This window comes from Silene latifolia, chromosome 10 (assembly GCF_048544455.1).
Source record: "Silene latifolia isolate original U9 population chromosome 10, ASM4854445v1, whole genome shotgun sequence".
Lineage (NCBI taxonomy): Eukaryota > Viridiplantae > Streptophyta > Magnoliopsida > Caryophyllales > Caryophyllaceae > Silene > Silene latifolia.
This window is the reverse complement of record NC_133535.1, coordinates 138,783,733-138,807,681: the sequence shown is the minus strand read 5'-3', so window position 1 is coordinate 138,807,681 and position 23,949 is coordinate 138,783,733. Positions and strand designations below refer to the sequence as shown.

At 36.6% G+C, this 23,949-nt stretch overlaps 1 protein-coding gene across 1 annotated transcript; it reads right to left on the bottom strand.

The window, feature by feature from the left end:
* Positions 1-10,449: 10,449 nt before the first annotated feature.
* LOC141606025 (F-box protein CPR1-like) lies at positions 10,450-12,088 on the bottom strand. The gene is made up of 2 exons (XM_074424991.1): positions 11,949-12,088; positions 10,450-11,812 (listed from the first exon to the last, which is right to left on the bottom strand). The coding sequence occupies exons 1-2, from the start codon at positions 12,012-12,014 to the stop codon at positions 10,592-10,594; spliced, it is 1,287 nt and encodes a 428-aa protein (XP_074281092.1). The 5' UTR covers positions 12,015-12,088; the 3' UTR covers positions 10,450-10,591.
* Between the last annotated feature and the right edge of the window lie 11,861 nt (positions 12,089-23,949).

Sequence of the window (23,949 nt, the reverse complement as noted above, 5' to 3'; positions counted from 1 at the left end):
TGATGGAATCTATAGATTCCATAATCTATACCCTTCCACAATTACCGTTCTTTTTCTAATGATTTATTGTAATTCAACTTGGAAACCAATTATACGTTATATTCATTAAAGATTAATGATCAATTATTGCTTCATCAATGATTTTTTGTTACTTGTGCCTTGTTAGTTTAGAGTTAAGATTACTTTTTTCCAGATTTGGGAGTTTCTTATTGTGTATGGTGCTTTTATGGACATCAATGGAGGAGTGGCGCGGCTAATGGTGGTACGACAGAAAGGGGCGGCGGGACTAGTGGTGATAGAGAAGGAAACAGACGGCGTAAACGGCGTAGTGGTGGGCCGATGATGGTGGTATTAGATGGGTGAAAGGTTTGAGGGTGGTCGCCGGTGCGAGGAGAAGCTGGTGGGGGTGTGGTCGCTGGTGATAATCGTTGGTGGGGAGGGCTGGTAGGAGGTGGATTTGGTTGAAGCTCCGATGCTCTTTTTCTAAGCAAATTTTCTATGTAGTACATGATTTTTGGAAATGGGAGGGGTAAAATGGTCAAATATGTACTGCGATGAGTAAAATGTGTACTGCGAAAATCAACACCCTTAATGTATTATTTTATTTTTTAAATGTATTTGATATCAATAATTAAATAAATAAAGGTAAAATTTGACTTTGACTATATCTTATTTTCATTTAGCACTCAAATAATCTTTCTAATCAATTTTTTTTAGTCTTTCGACATCTCATTCCTCGTTCATAGATATCCCACACATTTAGACGTGTCCGCCTGTGTCGATATCCGACACATTGTCGGATATGGAACAACTAATTAAAAGGAGCGTCCATGCTACCTAATGTCACACCATTGCATAATGAAATTTAGATACACGTGTTTCATAATCGTAAGTCCTCTTACAAGTGGTCAACATTGCGGGTCATATTAATCCGTCTCTTTTTATAACCTAACAAATGTAAACGAACGGGTCATAATAATCCGCCTACGTTATTCTAATAGAAAAATTTCCGCCAAAATTAATTACTTTAGGATAACAATTAAATTCGGGGATGTAGCAAATTACCCCTATAACTTATGTATGTTGTGCAATTCAACCCCCTAAGTTTCACTTGTAGCAAATTACCCCCATAAGTTTTCAAAAATGTGCAATTAAGCCCAAATCAATTTTTCTACCATTTTTTTTAACTAAAACATATTATTTTCTATTATAAAAATCATTTTAAATATATCTACTAAAAATTAAATACAAAATTTACATATTCAACAAAAAATATGAACCAAATTTAAGATAAAAAAAAATTGGACATTGTAACTTGACTAAAAAATAAAAATTCTCATATTATGAATATTTTTTCACCAAAATACAAAAAAAAAAAAAAAAAAAAAAAAATTGAACATGCTATCTAATAATTAGAAATTTTAGGATTAATATTTGATCAATAATTTTGACTTTTAGTAATAGTAAATATATTTAATTTAGTAAATTTCATTAATTTCATTATTAAAAATAAAATATGTAGTGAATTGCACATTAAGAAAAACTTATGGAACCTATTTGCTACATTTATAAATTAAGGGGTTTATTTGCACATACTCCGTAGTATCAAACTTATGAGGATGATTTGCTATATTTCCCCAATTATATTATCTCTCAACCCCAAAATGAAAGCTAACAATTATATTACCATCTCCGCCACTACGAGTAGCCCAATATAACTTTTCATTAACAATCATAGTTGCTTCGCAAAAAATGTAACACCCCATACTCCAAGTGCCTTACCAGGACCACTCAGGTATAAGGATACTACCATCTCGGTTGTCCGAGGCAATGAATATCATAAGACAATAAAGAAACATATTTTAAAAGTAATTATAGTTTAAGTGATTACATGTTCAAAACCAAAACTGACAAAAGGAAATACAAGTTCTCAAAACTATCTACTATCAAATACTATCAAGCGTCGACACGGCGGAAGACTTCTAAATTGCAACGTGGTGACTCATCCCGGCCTATCCCATACGCGTCATATCATACCGCTCAATAACTGTTCACCACCCCCGAATGGATCACCACAGTTTTCAAAACATTTAAACGGAGTCAGTACTAATCACACAACTCAATATATCAACAATAAGATAAACAGACAGCTTAACCGTCACACACACACACACACAATCACGCCGATCCCAACAATCTCAATCACCGATCGTCCACCTTGGACCACCGCCGATGGGGGACCGCACTGCCGTACCCACCAAATCCCCGCTCCTCATAATGAGCGATAACCTTGTCCATTAATGTGCACATCCCTTCTGTGGCGGGTTCCATAGAGAGCGAAACTAGGGCGTGAAGCCACTCCCGCAAGTGACCCCACTCGGCCCGAGGCCACGCCTCGCGAACCATAGACAACGATCACAACCACAATCACAATACAATTACTATATCAACCAACCAAACACAACACATCAACCAATATCCCATTATGGGACTAATGCGAGTAGGAAATCCTACCCGGAACAAAGAACACAATCGACGGTCTCAACAAACAGTATCACAAATCCTTTTCTACGAATCCTCCTCCTAACATATAATCACATAATTACTAACAATCACAAAACTAACACAAAACCCCCAATCCCAAAATTAGGGTTTAACGAAACTTGACGAAATACTATAAAATTGGTATGTAGATCTTACCCTCGACGCAAGGATCACAAAGGTATAAAGAACGATGGAATCCGACCTCTCAAGCTCCGGGATTTGTCAACAACACGGATGAATGCGAAGAACGTAACTTGAATCTCCTTTTTAATGTTATTAGGTTTGTAAAAGTGTATTATGAAAGTGACGGAAAGATTTATATATTAATCCGTGTTATTAACAAAACCCGTCGAATTATCACCCGCTAACCGAGCTACTCGATCGAGTAGCTAAAGTACTCGATCGAGTGCCCCCTTACTCGATCGAGTATCCTAGTTACTCGATCGAGTACCCAACAGGTCAGAAACTATTTTAAAACGCAACTCACCCTTACTCGACAGAGTAAGGCCTACTCGATAGAGTAACCAAAGACTCATAAATACGGAGTATTACAGTCTTCCCTCCTTAAAAAGAACTTCGTCCCCGAAGTTCAACCCATACATAAAAAACAAACATACTAACTCGGTCAAGACGCAACAAAGCTACTAAGAACTCAAAACAAAACCCCAACTTACCGAACATGAAACCATGAACTCTTAGTACCAACTCTACCAACTATTCCTACCTCCACACCTCGCTCACGATGTCGTATCAACTACATCATAAACTCTCCCGACACTAACTCCATACATAACCAACTACATAAACATCAAACGGAATGTTACATTCTACCACCCTTAAAAGGAACTTCGTCCTCGAAGTTTACTCACACTCATAACCTCATCATCCAACTGTCAACACTATCGAAGTATTCTCGCATTCCTAACCTTGAACTACTACAAGCACGTCCATGACCTTTTAACACTATCAACCACAACATATACAAATCCATACCTTATGCTACACCAACACTCTACTTCCAAATATACTACCATATGTACAACCATCAAAATCTCTTTTATCGCGTCCTACTCCTCTTAAGATAAATGTTACGTCCTCGTAACTCACTAATACTAAATCCTAGATATATCTTTTCATTATCCTTATCACCACCGCATGTCAAAGATAACCACCTATAACCTAAACACTCGCCATGCACATATCCAAGGCTCTCTTACTTAAACATTTTTCATACCTCAACTCATGCGGCACACCACCTAACTTATACCATAAAACTCGTAGCAAAATCACCATACTAACTCTCCATTCTTACTGCAAAACAACATACCTCTCTATGTAAGGCACCTATCTCCCAAAAGCATAACTCACGATCTACACTCGTTACGTACACTCACACTAGATCCTCAAGTTCTTTTCTTTATTACCGCAAAACTCAAACAAAACTTAACATGACACTAATTCCCAACACCCTACACCCACTGTTCCAAAATCTGATTATGAACCACCTGCAGCGTCCAGATCAATACAACACATGTTCCACCAATCACTTACCATGACTATGTCTAAAGCCTCATCTTAAAACAAGATCAAAAGTACTGTAACAACTTCTGACAACTGTGTCCCATCAACATAATGTCACTATACCATGACAACAACGAAAACATATACAACTCTCTTTCATATCATACTCTACCCTCATACCAAAACTTAACTGGTAAGAAACATCAATAAACAAAACAACTGTCTATCTGTACAAACTGAAACTCACAGGAAGCAACATCAAACAAAACAACAATTTATGTGTAACTGGTATGTACTTTCGAAACTCGAATCATAATCATCCCGCCTACTCCACCACAACCGGTGACGACATCGCAACACCACCACCAACAGCCACACCGCAGTGCGAAAATACCCGCATCACAACACTAGGTACCGTGCCCGGATCATCACCCGAGGCACCACAACTACACCGATAGACATCACAACAGACACAATCCCATAAACACTGACCCAACATAACTTCTCGAACAAGAAAAACTTACTCAAATCCACTTTACTAAATCACAATGCAACATGTTATATGAATTAAACAGATAATAATCTCATGAACATCATCCTTACCATTTCACGGAATAAACAAGTATCATCCATACACATACAATTTTAACTATCCATGCCAGATCAATCACATTATTACCTTTTTGAACCTCATTCCATTAGTATACCGTACCCAACATAAATTACAAAACAATCATATAACAACTTTATAATTATCACACCATACCGCTTCTTGTGAGGTCAGAACCTCACACAAACATTTACACGTATCATAGACCCGTAATCACATCCACCTAGTCAATCCTGATCACGTAAGTTACCACTCAACAAAGGTTACCTGTCGCCCGAGCTTAACTCATATGCCCCTCATAACATATTCTCCCATTCGCATATCCATCACCCCCTGCCAAATGTAATCATACTATTAATACTCAACTACTAACAACCGCCTCATATAACCACATCTTACACTCTCTCACAACCATACATATCAACCTGGTCTCTAAAAAAAATCAACCGCTTCAGAATTGTTACCTTTCTAATATATCCTCACCCTTAACCATTAGTCACAAACCATAACACTACCACTGTCCGGACATCAAATCCTTACACTCATCTCTAAATATCACGATTTCTTTCCTATCTTTGGTTAACATCCCAAATAACGAACATCAAATCCATCAACAAAATTACTTCAACATTCTTCCCAATACCATTCTTAACTGTATCATCATCTAAATCTCCACCAAAATCTCATATCATGCAGATATTCTACCAACTTCTTACTTTCCTGAATTCCTCAAAACTCAAGACTAATCATGTTGTCCCGAAACTCCTCTATAACCATTAACTAACATCCTCATGATTGGTAGCACACATCTCGACAACTCCTTACCTCTATATCACACAACTCCGGTCAACATTTTCTTAGTTTTATTCCCCTCATTCTTTTTCTTTTACACTCTACAAAATCAATTAACCATTCAACTCCTTATCACTTCTACCTAACTCTTTAGTGTTCCGGTTACTTTCTCACTGCTCCAAAACTCACATCTAATTATTTCATATCGATATCATCTCACTCTTTCTTACCACAAATATTCTCTTATTATGTCATCAATCACCCTTGCCACTAATCCATCCATAGAATCAACGTTTACTGTTCAACAATTATATCTCTAGAAATCAAAATTCCTTTCATACCGCTAATTGCCCAAGGAAATCACACAGTAGTTTCATCTCTTAATAAACCAAATCTCCCAAACTCATTCACTGTCTACAAATCCACCTCGCGACATGTCTCCACAAAGTTCACTATATACTACTCTTCTCAACCTTTTTAAAACGAACTTTCACTATGTATATTCTTAACCCACACGACTCCTAACCATCCTCCTCCATGATTCTTTACACATCTCAAGATGCCACCATTTGCGTCCCTCATTTCAATCCTTTCATTCTCACGTTCCATAAACTCACATCATCCCTTGCCCCCATTTAATTACTTTTGCATTACTCAACGTACAAACATATCGCTCATCTCATCTCACAAAACATGCTCTATGTCTCAATAAACCATAACGATCATCCTTTTCTTTTTCCACTATCTATCACAACCACGTATAACTCATGTCCTCCCACCGAACTCATACTCACCACAGGTGCCACTCACTACACCACAAGATTGGGTAACTTACGCGTCAAGACCAACGTACATGTAAAACAATGCATAAAGAAGCAAAATAACAACTTTGAATTAAACATAATATGCAATGAATTCAAAAGATAAGCATATGACCCAAAATAGGGGTCACTAGATCGAGTACTGGACACTCGATCGAGTAAGTGACTTACTCGACCGAGTAGGTGAAGATCAGAAGCATGTAAAACAAATCACCAGGGCTACTCGATCGAGTAACTAACGTACTCGATCGAGTCCCCCCCTACTCGATCGAGTACCAAGGCTACTCGATCGAGTACCTACGCATTTCTCAGCACTGTCCAGTTTTCGTAAAACAATCATAACTCACTCATTTCTTGGTCGTTTTGGGCGTGTGACCTATCGTTAGAATCGTAAAAGGACAAGCTATCACCTCCAATTGGAATCACATTAAAATCATTTATGCATCTAAAGTTATAACAGTTTAAAGACAACCTCCCTATAATCGAAAACACAACTACTTGATTTTACTTCCCAACAACTTAAACGACAACATGGTAAAAAAAAAAACAACTCGATGCTCATAAAACCAGTATCCCTAACCACATGTTACTAACTTCAAAAGCCAAGTAACAAATAACTCGATGCACATATATCATTCAACTTACCAATCACATATTACCCACATGTTTTTATTATATAACTTTACGTAAACAAAAGGGTTCACAATTATATGACATCAAGTATCATATTCACATGTTACTAGCATAACAACCTTATAAAATCTCTTCCATCATACAACATGCGTTATAAAAAAAAAATATCATATTATCATGCAACAATTATCATCTTTTCCACCAATTATTCATGCTCTTACTCAAACTTTCAGCTATATAAACTCGTACAACACTACCAACAACATATATGTATACATAACTCTATGTATAACTCCAATCAAACAAATTTTCTTTCCGTATTTCTATAATGCCATATCGTAAAACAACTATCATATTTTCAATCAATAATACGAAATCACATCATCACCATCTTTTCTACACATTCCCCATTCTCAACATACATACATCCACTGATTCATGCCACACATCACTACATAGGTACACAATACACAGGGTAAACACATAGCGATCCCGACTCATATCCCATAGTGACCGGTTCAAAATTGTAGGGCGAGTTCGCGACTTTAAGACGTCTCCCAAGTCTTTGCATTAGCTCCTACAACTTTTACCCCGGTTTCATTTTAATTGACTCCCTATATTCATTAAATTCATTGGTTACAGGTTTCAGGATTGTCGCTCTGATACCATTTGTAACACCCCCATACTCCAAGTGCCTTACCAGGACCACTCAGGTATAAGGATACTACCATCTCGGTTGTCCGAGGCAATGAATATCATAAGACAATAAAGAAACGTATTTTAAAAGTAATTATAGTTTAAGTGATTACATGTTCAAAACCAAAACTGACAAAAGGAAATACAAGTTCTCAAAACTATCTACTATCAAATACTATCAAGCGTCAGACACAGCGGAAGACTTCTAAATTGCAACGTGGTGACTCATCCCAGCTATCCCATACGCGTCATATCATACCTGCTCAATAACTGTTCACCACCCCCGAATGGATCACCACAGTTTTCAAAACATTTAAACGGGGTCAGTACTAATCACACAACTCAATATATCAACAATAAGATAAACAGACAGCTTAACCGTCACACACACACACACAATCACGCCGATCCCAACAATCTCAATCACCGACTGTCCACTGGACCAGCTCTGCCAGTGGGGGACCGCAGCCGTACCCACCAAATCCCCGCTCCTCATAATGAGCGATAACCCTGTCCATTAATGTGCACATCCCTTCTGTGGCGGGTTCCAAAGAAGGCGAAACTAGGGCGTGAAGCCACTCCCGCAAGTGACCCCACTCAGCCGAGGCCACGCCTCGCGAACCATAGACAACGATCACAACCACAATCACAATACAATTACTATATCAACCAACCAAACACAACACATCAACCAATATCCCATTATGGGACTAATACTGAGTAGGAAATCCTACCTGGAACAGCAACACAATCAGACGGTCTCAACAGCTGTATCACAAATCCTTTTCTACGAATCCTCCTCCTAACATATAATCACATAATTACTAACAATCACAAAACTAACACAAAACCCCCAATCCCAAAATTAGGGTTTAACGAAACTTGACGAAATACTATAAAATTGGTATGTAGATCTTACCCTCGACGCAAGGATCACAAAGGTATAAAGAACGATGGAATCCGACCTCTCAAGCTCCGGGATTTGTCAACAACACGGATGAATGCGAAGAACGTAACTTGAATCTCCCTTTTAATGTTATTAGGTTTGTAAAAGTGTATTATGAAAGTGACGGAAAGATTTATATATTAATCCGTGTTATTAACAAAACCCGTCGAATTATCACCCGCTAACCGAGCTACTCGATCGAGTAGCTAAGGTACTCGATCGAGTGCCCCCTTACTCGATCGAGTATCCTAGTTACTCGATCGAGTACCCAACAGGTCAGAAACTATTTTAAAACGCAACTCACCCTTACTCGACAGAGTAAGGCCTACTCGATAGAGTAACCAAAGACTCATAAATACGGAGTATTACAAAAAATGCCAGCATCATGATCAAAATCAAATTTCCGCCACTTATTATTTTTCCTAAGAGAGAAGATACAAAAAGATAAGTTTTAAAATTTCCCTGAAACATCGTTGACAAAACTTGAACATATTTGTAGTCATCAACAGAGGATGTATTTCCAAATCCCAGTCGCGAAACTTTATCGCGGTTCCATATAATGAAGTATTCAACGAAGGCGAGAGGTTGAACAAATCAACCCATTGAAGCAACCTGTAAGTACAAGTAAATCTTTTCCGACCCCAAACTCAACGTCGAGCTTAACTAAATTATCCTCAAAACTACCAGCAATTGTATCATCATCATCGTCATAAGAGAAAAGGTAACAATTCTTATAGCCCATGATAAACAAGGTGATAACTGATAACAGCGGAAGGGTGAGAAAAGAGGAATTTGATAAGGTGGGCATTGACAAAAGCGGAAGAAAGAAAAAAGAGTAAAATACCATTGTTTAGAAACTGACTTAAATCGAAGAATGGATTCGACATGCAATCTTGTAAGTATTTCCTGAATGATAAAATCTTCAGACAGCAGGTTTGTTGCGTAATCACATGTTTCTTTTTAGCATTATGTGGTTCTTTCTCCCCCATTTTCTCCAATCTTCACTGTAAATTGTGAGAGTAGGGAGTGATTGAGGTTGAAACAGGATTTGTTCATCTAAACTTAAGATTTGTGTGGGTAAGTAGGCTAACTAATTTGGATCCTCTTCTTTCCCTCTTCTTTTGGCTCGAATTTTAAGCACCTTTTATTGTTACGTTATGATGTAAGGGAAATAAAAAGAGAAATATACTACGGAGTACTTCGTATAAGATTGTCGTGTTATGTTAGGTTAGTTTGGACACTACTTGACCCGTCTTAAATTTAAGACGGATATACCCTCTTTTTATTTCCCTCATTTGAAGCATTTTGTCAAGGACCTTGTGTGCAAATGGTAATCTAACCTTCCCCAATCAAACTGTGCTAAGCTTGATATAGAATTTCATTAGCCAAACCCAAATTTTGTTGTGAACTATTGTTTAGAATGACATGACAGAGATATCGACTACTGAAGAAAGTTTAGTAATAGTAATTACCCTCCCCATTTATATTTGGTGTTATAAAACAAATCACTTTCAAGGGTCTACGAGATCATATTAGAGACAAATAAGCAAGCCAGCAAAGAGACAAGCATAGCACATACTGAGCAAAGGGGGCCAGCCATTCGTTGAATTCCTCCATCGTCTTTTTGATGATCTTTGCTGACTGCTATAGATTCCATCATTGATGTGCTTATCCAAATTCCGAGCCTCCTAATCAACGAAAGACATACACCCGCAAAGGCCAAAATCTTACTGATCTGGGTGCACCCATATGAAGACAGATTAATGAAGTCTAACAAGCCAAATAAACACCAATTCGTGTGCACTACCATCTGATAAAAAGCTTATTTTGCACGATAATTGAAGGATTAAACAGGTTTAATTACTAGAAACATGGTGCATGTAAATGAAGAAAATTGAACCAAATGCAAGGAACTACTTTGAACAAGTACAACACATTCACATAGAATACTATAAGCGACTTAGTTTTTATACATCATCATACAATGCCTTCCAACATGCCAAGGAGCAAGGGAATGTTGTATTGCATCTATGCTTCCGAAGGTTCCTCAATAGGAATCGGTGAAACTAGGCTTGGAACATATCTTGCCATCTTGAAAAAATGATCGAACCGCAAAAGCATTGTGTATTGCATAGGTTTCGTGCGTGTATCAACTATCCCCAACGTTCTAATTTTGAAATCCCATGGCTCATCATTGAATGGCCCCGTCACAAAAAACTTGCCAGTTCTCGTAAAACCGATCATTTCAGATTTCGTGTCTAATCTCAACCCTTTTGGCACACCAATAGATTTTACTATGGAAGGAGGTTTTAATATATGCATTGACTTGTCACCTGTAAATGTCTTATCGCAGTTGCACTTGCTCAAACACCCTCCCATGACTCCTAAGTCATCAAACCGGTCCAAGTTGAAGTTTACGATGTCAAACCTTTCAACCGCTAGATCAAAGCTAACAACTAACTTACCATCTCCGCCACTACGAGCACTCCAATACAATTTTTCATTAATCAGCACTGCTCGTCCGTAAGGAGCGATATGATCAAAATCAAAATCAAAATCAATTTTTCTCCACTTATTTTCCTTGAGAGAGAAGATATGAACAATATTACACGTACCATCATAGTCACCTCCCCCAATATCCCAAAGCACCGTCAAAATTCGAACATATTTGTAGTCGTCAATAGAGGACACATATCCAAATCCAGGAGCTACAAAAAAGCAGTGTTCATTATTAAAATGCTCTAAATACCCATATGATGCATATTTGCACAGCTTACGAGTAGCCGGGTTCCATATAATGAAGTATTCGTTAGAAGCTGGGTTTAAATTGAACATACTGCCTAAAGAAATCAACCCATTGCAAGACCCTGTAAGTTCGAGATCATCTTCCTGGATGTCAAAGTCGAAATCAAGCTTAACCAAATTATCTTTAAAATTACCAGAATTCTGATCATCATCATCATCATCATCATCATAAGAAAATAGGTAACAATTCTTAAGATCCATTATAAACAAAGTGTTAACAGGAGCAGAAGGGTGAGACCAGGGAGATTTCAAAAGGTGGGCATTAGCGAAATCGGAAGAAGAAAGACTAGAATACCATTTTTTGGAAACTGACTTAAATCGAATAACGGATTTGATGGACAATCTTGTAAGTATTTCTTGAAATATCAGATCATCAAAGAGATAACTTTGTTGCTCAACAACTTGTTTCTTGTTAACAATATTTGGGTGATTGTCTCCCATTTTCTGAAACATTCAATTGATAACAACTGTAAGATTACTATAATTGTTAACTAAAATGATGAAGATTTAAGAAACACAAAATTAAAGATCTGAATTAAACTTTTAACTAAAAACAAAATGTATAAGAAGGGGTAAAAACCTGGTGTTTGGTTTTGGAGTGAAGAAGTAAGAACAATGGTGTAGGACTGTAGGGGTGTAGCTGCATGTTGCTTATGTGAGTTATGTGGGTGTGTTTTGATACACGTGTTGAGATGTGCAAGTGGCCATGCTATTTTTCTGGGGTATTGCTCTTTCAAATACGGGTTTTACTCTTTCATATACGCATTTTTTGATTTTACCCTTTTATTTTTTAATCTATCTTGCCTTCTCTTCCTTTTGTCCCCGAATTGATAATTCACCAATTCATGGCGGATCTTGAACATTTTTTCAAGGTGGGCCAATTTAAATATGAAAAAGTTATAGAGTGCCATTTTGAAAAATAGAAAAAACTACCGTATATTTGTAACTTTATCTAATACTTGCTCACTTTATTTCACTTTTAGATGTTTGTTCCAAATTATGCTTACATATTATAAAAAAAAGGTAAGAAGAAGATGTTAATAAACGGGGTCCAAGGAGGGAAATAATATGATTAAAAGAACTTTTATAGTTATATGATTAAAAGAACTTTTATAATTATAGAAAAACGGTAATTCGCAGTCTGTTTTTTAAAATTATTAACTAAAAAGATATTTTAATTTTAGTTTCATAAGCAAAGAACATTAAAACCGAAACTTAAAGTCGATTTATTTACCGTTGTTTAAAATGCTTCTAAAAAAAGGTAGATAATGGAATGGAACAAACAACATATCTACATGTTAATAATAACATACTCACATTTTCACAAATTTTAAAAGGGATCAAATAAATATGAGTATTTGATTATAAAAAAGGAAAAATAATAAAATGAACTAAGAAAAAAAATGACTTAAAACAAATAATTCACCCAAAGAATATATAAAAGCTACTCCTACTAAATAAAGAAGTTGATAATGAGGTGGGCCAAGAAACTAAAAGTGTTATGGCCCAAGAAACTAAAAGTGTTAGTATTACAAACTTGTAATACTCCGTAGAACTTAGATACTCCGTAGCCCATACTTAAACTACTCGCAATTTGGTCCGTATGAAGCAAAGGGCTAATTAGCACACTTGGGCATCTTCTTCAGCCAGGGTGGGCCGGGCCCAGGGCCAGCCAAGGGAAGATCCGCCCCTGTTTACCATCATCATTTCATGAAGATCATCAACTGTTTCAATGAGGTTAGGAATTCATTGACAATGATTCCATCGTCCAACTATACATAAAAGTTCAAACCCGTTAAAAGGGCTATGACATTACCAAGATTCACCATTGACGGAACATGTTAATTCAATGGGGTTAATGATTACGATGATGATATTTTGTTAAATATGAAATGGGAAAAAAACGTCATATCTCAAATATAAGACTAGCAATTCTTGTATTATCATTCGAATGAATGCATGATTATACTCTCCACAAGAGAGTCTTGCATAATTATGTTCTTTTATATGTAGTTTGTTGATAAATCAAAGTAAATTACTCATTTTGTATGAAAATTAAGAGTGATAATTGAATAATTTCGGGGAAAATTTGATTAGGTTTCAAGAGATAGAGAGGAGAGAAAATTTGATTAATTGGTTAAGGAAAAAGGGTAATGTTTGGAAACTGAGTAAAAGTGGTACATGAAAGAGCAATTACGTTTTTCTGGTGTCACACTTAAGTAGCATCAAAACGGACACGGATACATAACACGGCATGCCATAAATTTAGAATGCGGATATGTTATTTAAATTTAATAAAATATATATTTTATTGTTATAATTAATGTACCATCTTATTTTTGTGAATGTATTTGATACTCCCCCTGACCCGGTCATTTGTTGTTCTTTTCATATTGAGGTGTCTCAGTGAGTTGTTATCCTTTCTATTTTAAGAATGAACTTGATGAATAATTTGATCACTCACATTCAATATGTTCCACTTGCCATTAAGTAATTGGACCATTTCTTTTTCCTTGGTTTTTGTGTCAAAACCAAAGGACAACAATTGACCGGGACAGAGGGAGTATTAATTTAAATAATTAAAGGTAAAAATTGACTTTAACTATATCTTGTTCTCATTTACACTCAAATAATCCGTCTAATCAATGTTTTTCAGTCCTTCGACATCTCATTCTTCATTTATAGATATCCAACACATTTAGGCGTATCCACGTATATCCGGCGAGTGTCGATTTCCGACACATTATCGGATACAGAACGACTACTTAAAAGGAGTGTCCATGCTACCCAATGTCACACTATCACATAATGAAATTTATATACACGTGTTCCACAAGCGTAAGTTCTCTTACAAGTGGTCAACATTGCGGGTAGACCTCGGAAAACGGGTCAACGGGTCAGGTTCGGGTTGGGGCAATTTGGGCCGGGTCAGTTCGGGTTTCTCATTGATTTCGGGTTAATTCGGATTGGGACGGGTCGTTTCGGGTCTATTTCGGGTTTGTTGGTCAGGTTGTTTTGGATCAGGTTATTTTCGGGTCAATGAATAATAAAGAAATAGTCATAAGTATTTTCGGTTCAATTAGAGTTATATTTTGTCGGGTCATTTTCGGGCTTGGTGATTTCGGATCGGGTCATTTTCGGGTCGGGTCAAGAAGCTCGGGTCATGTTCGGATCGGGTCAGGTCAATTCGGGTCACTTCGGGTCTCGGGTCATTCTTTTCGGCTCGGGTCAATCGGGTCGGGTTGATTTTGCCAGGTCTAATTGCGTTTTATAACCCACCAAATGTACACGAACTAGTCATAATAATCCGCCTACGTTTTTCTAATAGAACAATTTACGCCAAAATTAATTACTTTAGGATAAAAAGATTGACGCCAAATGTATCAGTAAATTCGTAAATAATTATGTAAGCATATACTCTGTATTTTCCGAACTTACATTATATTATATGGAACTCACTCATCCGTGCTGGCTTGGGATTCGTGGTCGGATTAAGGTCAGGTCTGGCTCCCCTACTGGTGCGTGCTTCACAGGCAACGAACTCAATACTGGACATATTGAAGAGTTTAATAACCTCATAGGATGCAGAAGACATTTGAGAGCATTGAGCTTGAATGTCGTTTTTGTGTTTGTTTTTCATTAATTGTGTGTAAAGATACAACAGAGAAGTTTTGCATAAGTATATGCAATGTTGGTTATTGACCAACAGACAAAGAAAAAGTTCCTGCCAAGTACTTACTAGCCTTACTCTATATTTGACTCTAGTTTGTACTATGTAAGAACAAAATCTGACCCTACTCAGATTTTGCTTAGGATCCTTTTCTCCTTTGTTTTAAATGGACATAAGCTCTATTATTAGATGTTATTTTAGTATGTAAGTTGTTTGTGCTTGGACTCGCTTGTGAATTGGACTTGGACTGTTTATCCTCCTCTTTACACTCCCCCTCAAGATGAGAGTGAAGTTTTGATGTAACTCCCATCTTGGACAGTAAGTGATTTTGCTGGGAGATGGAGCATGACTTGGTGAAGACGTCAGCAACTTGGTCCTTGGTATTGACATAGGAGGTGGTGAGTAGGCCTTGTTGTATCTTTTCTCTGATAAAGTGATAGTCCACTTTAATGTGTTTAGTGCGTTCATGGTACACTGGATTAGTAGCAATTGCCAGAGCTGCTTGATTGTCACATTTGAGATGTGCTGGACCTATATGTTTAAGTCCCAGGTCTTGAAGCAGCTGGAATAACCAAGTCACCTCACAGGTAGTCATTGCCATAGCTCTGTATTCAGCTTCTGCTTGATGACCTTGAGACCACAGATTGTTTATTTGACTTCCATGAAATATGAGAGTTACCAAGAAGGATGCAGTAGCCTGTGGTTGACCTTCTGCTGTAGGGACAGGATGCCCAATCGGAGTCATAGTAGGCAGTCAATTGAGCTGTTGAGTGGCTGGCAAACAAGATCCCCTGACCAGGTGCAGATTTAAGGTATCTGAGGACCCTCCTAGCTGCCTACATATGGTCAGATGTGGGAGCTTGAAGAAATTTACTCAACAGTTGGACTGAGAAGGCGATGTCTGGTCTGGATATGGTCAAGTAAATCAGCTTTCCCACCAGTTGTCGATAAATATAAGGTTGAGGAAGGGGAGTCCCTTTTCTTGGTTCAAGTTTGATAATGGGATTGACTGGTATTTGTAGAGTCCTTGATTTATCCATGCTAAATGTTTTGAGGAGATCAAGGGTATATTTTTGTTGAGAGATGAAAATCCCTGCATGGCTTCGTGTCACCTCCAATCCCAGAAAGTAGGTCAATTCTCCAAGGTCCTTCATGTGAAATGAAGAGTTAAGGTGTGCTTTAAGGTCCTGTATTTCAGATGAACTGTCACCAGCATTAACCATATCATCCACGTAGATCAACACAACCGTAGTGCTGCCATTTTGTTGTTTAACAAACAGAGAGTGATCTGCATTGGACTGCCTGAACCCACAGAGAAGTAAGGCTTGAGACAATTTTGAAAACCATTATCTAGGTGCCTGTTTCAACCCATAGAGAGATTTGAGTAACTTGCACACCTTGCCATCAACATTCTTATCCTCCTCCTTTGGACCAGGAAGTAAAATTCCATCAGAGTAACCCTGTGGGAGCTTCATGTACACATCTTCCAGAAGGTCACCATGAAGGAATGCATTGGCTACATCCATTTGACATGTTTCCCAATTGTTAATGGATATAATAGCAAGGAGAGCTCTTACTGTTGACATTTTGGCAACTGGTGCAAATGTCTCATCATAGTCTATTCCATGCTTTTGCCTAAATCCTTGCACAACTAATCTGGCTTTATGTCTCTCAACTGACCCATCTGGATTGAACTTGGTTTTATATATCCACTTACAGCCTATGGCCTTCCTTCCCTTGGGGAGAGTAGTTAGTTTCCAAGTATTGTTGTCATGTAAGGCTTTCAGCTCAAGGTTCATGGCTTGGATCCATTTTGAGTCTTTAATGGCTTCTTGAAAAGATATTGGGTCAGTAGTCTCAGTGATAAGACTTATGTGGCCAGCAAATGGTCTGTCTAAATGTAGCTGGACAACATTGGCTACAGTTGAAGGAGCCATGGTTGGGTTTATGACTATATATGAAGTCCTTAACCCATGCTGGTGCACTCCGTTCTCTTCTTGGCATATCTGAAGTGACAGTGACCTCAGTGTCAAGACTATTGTCCTGATGTTGTTCTTCACGGGTGGTGAGTTGTGTTTGCGCTGCAGTGATGGATGTATCAGGTTCCTTAGGAAGGTCTTCTGCATGAGCATTTGCTTCAATAAAGGCAGTGGTATCTCCCATTAGAGGGGAAGGTTCCTGATATCTCCCTGAATGAAGGGAAGGAATATGTTGAGCAAAAATTTTAATCTTGCAAGGGAACACCCTTTCAAAGAATTTTACATCTCTAGATACAAAGACAGTCTTCTTCACTATAGCATACACCGTATATCCCTTTTGAGACAGAGGATATCCAATGAAAATGCATGGAATGCCCCTAGGTTAAAACTTGTCTTTATCTCTACTAGGGTTGTAGACTATGGCCAAGCAGCCAAACACCTTTATCTTCTCATAGCTGGGAGGTTTGTTGAACAGTGCTTCATAGCATATCAGGTACGTATAATAAAACCATACCGAATAATTTTGCTCAGCCCTAGTTCATTGTTTATCCTTCATCACGACGGAACATATCTTGCAATAATAACCGACTCTTCAAATCACAGAAGTACAAATACAAAGATCAATTATGTACCTGTGTGGCTGTGTCAACCCAACATACGACTCTTGTAATCCCTAAGCTGATTAAAGGACCACGCCAATGAATAATAATTCTCCAAGTATATTTGACAATGACGTTATATGTTCCTCACCCCTAAAATCACTCTTGTCCTCAATAGTGTAGACGGAAGACAAAATTGAAACATTATCTACCAGAATTCAGATCATATGACAGACAAATATAAAAGAGAAATTAATAAACAACACATAGAAATAACAAATGGATTTTTAATTAGGTTGAAAAACCTACTCCACCTTGTGGTGCTGTAAATATTGAAAAAAAAAAAACAGTACTCTGCTTCATTGGCTAACCATAAGAACGAAAACAATGGGGAACAAAATAACCAACAACGAAATATATTCTGCCGCCCAGTAAATAAGAGCATTATTTTCTCTAAGGTATGTTTTGAATTTTGATGGCAAAGTGTATTTCGGTATGGAACGCAAAAACTTATATGCCATGATCGTAGTTGCACAACGAAAAGTAAAAGGCATATAAACACGATGTGTCTATGTTTATGTCGTAAAATCACGATGTTTCTATGCCTTAAAGAACTCTGTCGTACAAATATGACTATCACTCAAAAGACGTACTGAGCAAGGAATAAAAACTACGCATAACATTATCTCAAAGGACATCATGAATCATGAGTTACACAATTCTGATGGTCTGAGAATACTGAGACTCTTATTATCAGCTCCAACATTGCATAATCACAACAGAACTGAATGTTAACGTCTTAACGATGTACTGCAACTATTTCTAATTCAAGCAAATTAGAACTGAAACTAACACATACGAGTATAAGACAAAAATGCTCATGGAATGCACTTTATTAAAAACATAAAAAGCTCATAGCTCACCTGAGAATATAGATATTAAAGGCCCAAATTTCCACCACAGAGTTCGTCGTTATCATTGAAAAATTTGAACAATCAATCAGTCTTAAGAAGTACGGGCAAATAAGCAATCAAGCAACGAGTTAATCATAGTACATACTGCACTTTCAGACTGTCTTGAATCTCTATGCATCTAACAGAAATAAAGACGAAACTGTAGAAGATGGTGCATGGGAAAAAAAGACACAAACTAGAGCAAAACATTCCAAACAAACAGACATTCATGATTCATGTGCAAAATCATCTGGCAATTAGCATATTTTGTTGGTCTGATAAATTAACTGTTAATCTGCCTTACTACAGACTTGGTGAAAGTAACTATAGAAGATGAACGACTACTCTAACAAGTACAAGACAGATGGTTAAGATACTACACATAATTTAGATTTTCACTTTTTCAGAAAACATACAAAATCTTCACACAGGTTAATGAACAATGTAGTGCATCTATGGCGTTGACAGCTCCTCAATGGGTAATGGTGAAACTAGGCTTGGACAATATCTTGCAATATCAATCAAACTGACTTATTTTAACTAACTGTGTTGACAGTTAATCGGGCCTGCTAGAGACTTGGTGAAGGTAACTGTAGAAGATGGAATCAAACCTAAACTACTACTCTAAGCAGTTAACACAGTTAGTTAAAATACTCCACGCAATTTAGTTTTTCAGAACACCATACAATGTCTTCAGACAGGCCAACGAGCAAAGGAAGAACGTAGTGCATCTATGACCACGACAGCTTCTCAAAGGGAAAAGGTGAAACTAGGCTTGGAACATATCTTGTAATATCAATCATCTCATTGAACCTCAAAAGCGTTGTGTATTGCATAGGTTTAGTACCTGTATCAACTACCCCCAGCATTCTAGTATCGAAATCAGTCACCCTATTAGTGATTGCCCCTGTCACAAAAACTTGCAGTCCTCGTAAACCTGGTCATTTGAGAGGTCATGCCTAAGCTCAACCCCTTTGGAAAACCAATCGATTTCACCATCACCCCGGAAGATTAATATATGTGCATTAACTTGTTATCTTTATTTGCGAAATCAGAGTCGCACCTGCTCAAACACCCTCCCATGACTCCTAACCAGTCCATGCGCTCCAACTTAATTACGTCAAACCTCTCAACCCCTAAATCAAAGCTAATAATAATATTTATATGACCAGGAGAAAGAACAAAAGCAGGCCAATATAACCTTTCATTTGTAAGCATTACGTGTCCGGTAATAAGGAAATCATGACCATAATCAAAATCAGATCTTGTCCACTTATCTATAAAATACTATTAAAAGCCTAAACTAAAATGGCTCATAAAGTCCACGTCAACAAAGCCACGTGTTATTGTAAAAAGCCACGTCAGATAATTACTATGCCACATTTGATTTGCTAATGACACGTTTGCAATCAAAATGCCAACACATAAACTTTTATCAATTTTATAACTTTGTCTTTAATCAAATACCAAATGTTCCCGTGCTCCTATTTCCTTCCTCCCCAAAACCGATATAAAATTGATAAACAAGGATGACACACGCATATTCCGGTCACCGCCGATCGTCGGTCTCGCCTACCAACGGGTTACTCCAGCTTCCCACCACCATGTTGAATTCGTATTATGCCGTTCAATGTTACCGTATAACGCCGCCGACCGTCGATTCATCATACGGCTGCCGGAAACCTCAAATGGTCCGTTATCCGTGTTTGTAATCGCTCCTCAAAGGGTCGCCCATCATATATACCTACTTTAACAAGGGTTTAGGAGATAGTTGTTTAACCGCGGGAAAAAAAGAATAAAAAAAATAATATTCCGTATTAACTAACCCTTCGTATTACTATAGTCATAATGTCAGATGTTGTGGAACAACAGAAACTCAAGAGTCCGCTCTCTTCATCTCCCTATTGACATTAGATACTCAATTAATATTTTGTCAGTTACATAAAATAAGTGAGTATTTATGCAGATTTTGACCACTCTTCGTTTTGATCTCCAATCTCCATTTAGTTTCTAAAACAAGCCCTCATTCAGGTAAAACTCTTTGTACAACAATTTCATTTCTACTGTAATTTTACGAAGTAGTTTGAAGGTGACTTTGCTCGACAAAAGTACACAATGTCAGAAATTTGGTATTTATAAGTTAAAGTAATACCGTATATTTCTTTATTAAGAGGCTTCTCTTTATTTTTATATTGTTTGAATTGCTGTTTAGAAGTTGATGTATGGAAGGTGCTCAATGAAATTTCCCAAAGGAAACTAAAGTACAAGGTGATTTCTAATTTTCTAATATCTATATGAAATTATGCTTCTTATATTTTTGTGACTTGGTTGTAGTTTCTTTTTATTGATATTGTATAGCTTATGATGAGTATATGATGAGTTATCCTTAAACCTATAATGACTTAATGAGTATTTGGAGTGTTGATGGAACAAATATCATGATTTGATCGTTTGGTTGATTTTATTTTTTCAAAGTGACGGGGTCCTCTACAATTGAAGTGAGCAAGAGAATAGTTCGAAATAAAGGAACTTCCTTCAATAACATTGATAGAGGTGACGTCAACAGTCACGTATAGGCATCTCTCCTACTAGAGTCTAGAGGTGTTGTACTTACTGTCCTTTAACCTATTTTATGCTTCATATGATTTCACTTATTTTGTAGATTTTTAAAATGCAAATTTATATCCATGGCCAAGAATAAGACTTAGATCCCACTGATTTATTTATGTAGTGTCGTGAAATTTTCTTCATTTTCTTTTCTGTTTCAACTCCACCATTATAGTTAAGGTAGTGTGTAATAATAATAAAAAAAAAATATAACTATCTCTAGTGAAGTGTCATGAATTTTTGTTTGAGTGTGTTTTAGTAAAATTCTTAACTTGAATGTCGTACTTTAATGTTCATCATTCGTGCAGAAGGATTCACAAATGGAGATCGACATCAACAACAATGTAGTTGGCTTCGTGCAGAAGGGCTCATAATTGGAGATTTACATTAACGACCATGGAGCTTCCTTCGTTATTCGATAGTTTAGTAGCTGAATGCATTTTGCCAATTGGCTTGGTCATTATATTAATAGGTTTTAGGATCTCAAAAAAAAATACATATTAATAGGTTTTGACTTTTGAGTGCCAACCAAGATAAAAAGACCTCTTTGGTTAGGCCACACTTACTCCGTATTATTAATTATGTTAAGGAGTATGTAATACAAAATTATTCCAGTAAGTGGATTATACATCTGATGTAGTACATCTGATGGTATAGTTTTTGAGCATTAACATAAAGTTTTTGAGTTTTAATATTAAGATTTTGAGTTTTATCATAAAGTTTTTGAGTTCATTTAAACATTAATCTCAAAAAGTTATAACTCAAAAGAATTACATATGAGCTCAGAAAATTTTGATTTTTGAAGTCATAAAACTAAAATGTAATTTATAAACTCTATAAAACTCAAAAAAAGACACAAAAACTCATAAATTCATTAAGTGTGAGGTAGTACATCCGGTGTACAATTCTTTTTCTAAAATTATTAAGTGCTCTTGTAGATTTCTCATATTTTTTGTTTCATGGTGGCTTATTCTCTTATTCAATGTCAATAGAACGTGCAAACTAAAGTATATGAAATTCCATAATAAATTGTGGTCAAAGCCCAAACAAATGTTTACTTATGAATTAATATAAATTGGACATCATAAACGATCCCGTGAATTTCACGGGCTCCAAAACTAATTTTACCTCAAAGAGAAGATATGAACAATACAATTAGTATCCCCATTTCCCATACTCCGTTTCAAAATTCGGATAAATTTATAGTCATCAACAAAGGATGCATACCAAAATCCACAAATTACGTGACGGACTTTAGTTTCATCATTAATACGCTTAATGTAGACATCTGTTTCATATTTGTGCATTTTACGTGTAGCCGGGTTCCATAAAATGAAGTACTTATCCGAAACTGGGGTTAAACAAATCAACCCACTGCAAGATCCTGTAAGTTCAAGATCATCTTTCTCGAATCCCAACTCGAGGTCAATTTTAACCAAATTATCTTCAAAATTACCATAGTTTAGAAACCGACTTAAATCGAAGAATTGATTTAATGGGTAATCTTGTAAGAATTTCTTGAATAATTAGATCATCATAGAGGTAGCTTTGTTGCTCAACAACTTGTTTTTTTTTTTTTTTTTTTTTTTTTTCAGAATTTAAGCCTTCGTCTCCCATTTTCGAAGATCTTCAACTGTAATGTAATAAAGGGGAATTTCGAAGAAATAAAAGCTGGAGACAGTTGGCAACCAGCTGGAAAACCCGAATTCTAACAGATTCAGTTAGAGAAATTTGGCGGGAAAAACAGTGAAGCAAAGTCTTTAAATAGGTTGTTAGAGGTTGTTAGATTTATTCCTCATCAATTGTAAACATTTCTCCATTGTTGTCAGAATCGCGATTCGATCCAACGGTTCTATGACTTTACGATCCAAAAATACTTGACCGATCCTGGATCCTACGATTTTATCATGGTTGTAGAATCTTACGATCCTATTAATTTGAAAATTTTTAGAGATGGGATCATAACACGATCCTACGATTTTACGATCCGATTCCTAACAAAAATATTAATATATATTTTTATATAATGACACCGTAAAACCTAAATTTCGTATAAGTTGTAGAAATATGTTTTTACAATGATACCAAAATCATTAATTACCAATATTTTATGAATAAATATTATTAAATAAGTGTTTTGATCTTCAATTATATGTTTTTATCAAATAAAAAATTATATTTAGTAAGTTCCTAGAATCTTGCGATTCTACGATCCGATTCTACCGATTCGATCCTACCATCCCCATCGATTCAAAGTAAAATCCCGATCCTAACAACATTGCATTTCTCTCTAGTTTTCTCTTTCTAAACCTTACTCAAATTCTCTCGTAATTTTTTGTAATCGTGTAATCATTCGATTATCAGAATAATAACAACAATTCGATTCTCTTCCATTTCAAGAATCTTATAGTTGTTTCCAGTTTTCCTCGAATTAATTCGGAATTCATATCAATTTGCACTACAAGAAAAACTAAAACAGGCGACCGAAATTTGGCGACTGATATTGGTAGTTGCCAAATTGGCGACTGATTCACAAATTAGCGACTGAAATCGATCGCTAATTTGCGATCGATTTTTTAAAAGGGGAATCTAATTTGGCGACCGATAATCGATTTTGACGATTTCAAATTTCAAAGTAGTCGCCAAATTGGCGATCAATTTCATCGCCAAATGGCTTTTCGGTCGCCAAAATTTTTATAGAAAAACGGACACTCTCTCTCTCCGCTTTACTCTTTGAAACAAAAAAAAAAAGAGAAGCAAAAGAACGGGCGAT

What these genes read in the sequence shown, in the direction of transcription:
- LOC141606025 (XM_074424991.1), bottom strand. Translation starts at nt 12,014, where the DNA reads ATGCAGCTACACCCCTACAGTCCTACACCATTGTTCTTACTTCTTCAC. An exon ending in ACTCCAAAACCAAACACCAG is followed by an intron (nt 11,813 to 11,948) that starts GTTTTTACCCCT and finishes TGAATGTTTCAG; the next exon opens with AAAATGGGAGACAATCACCC.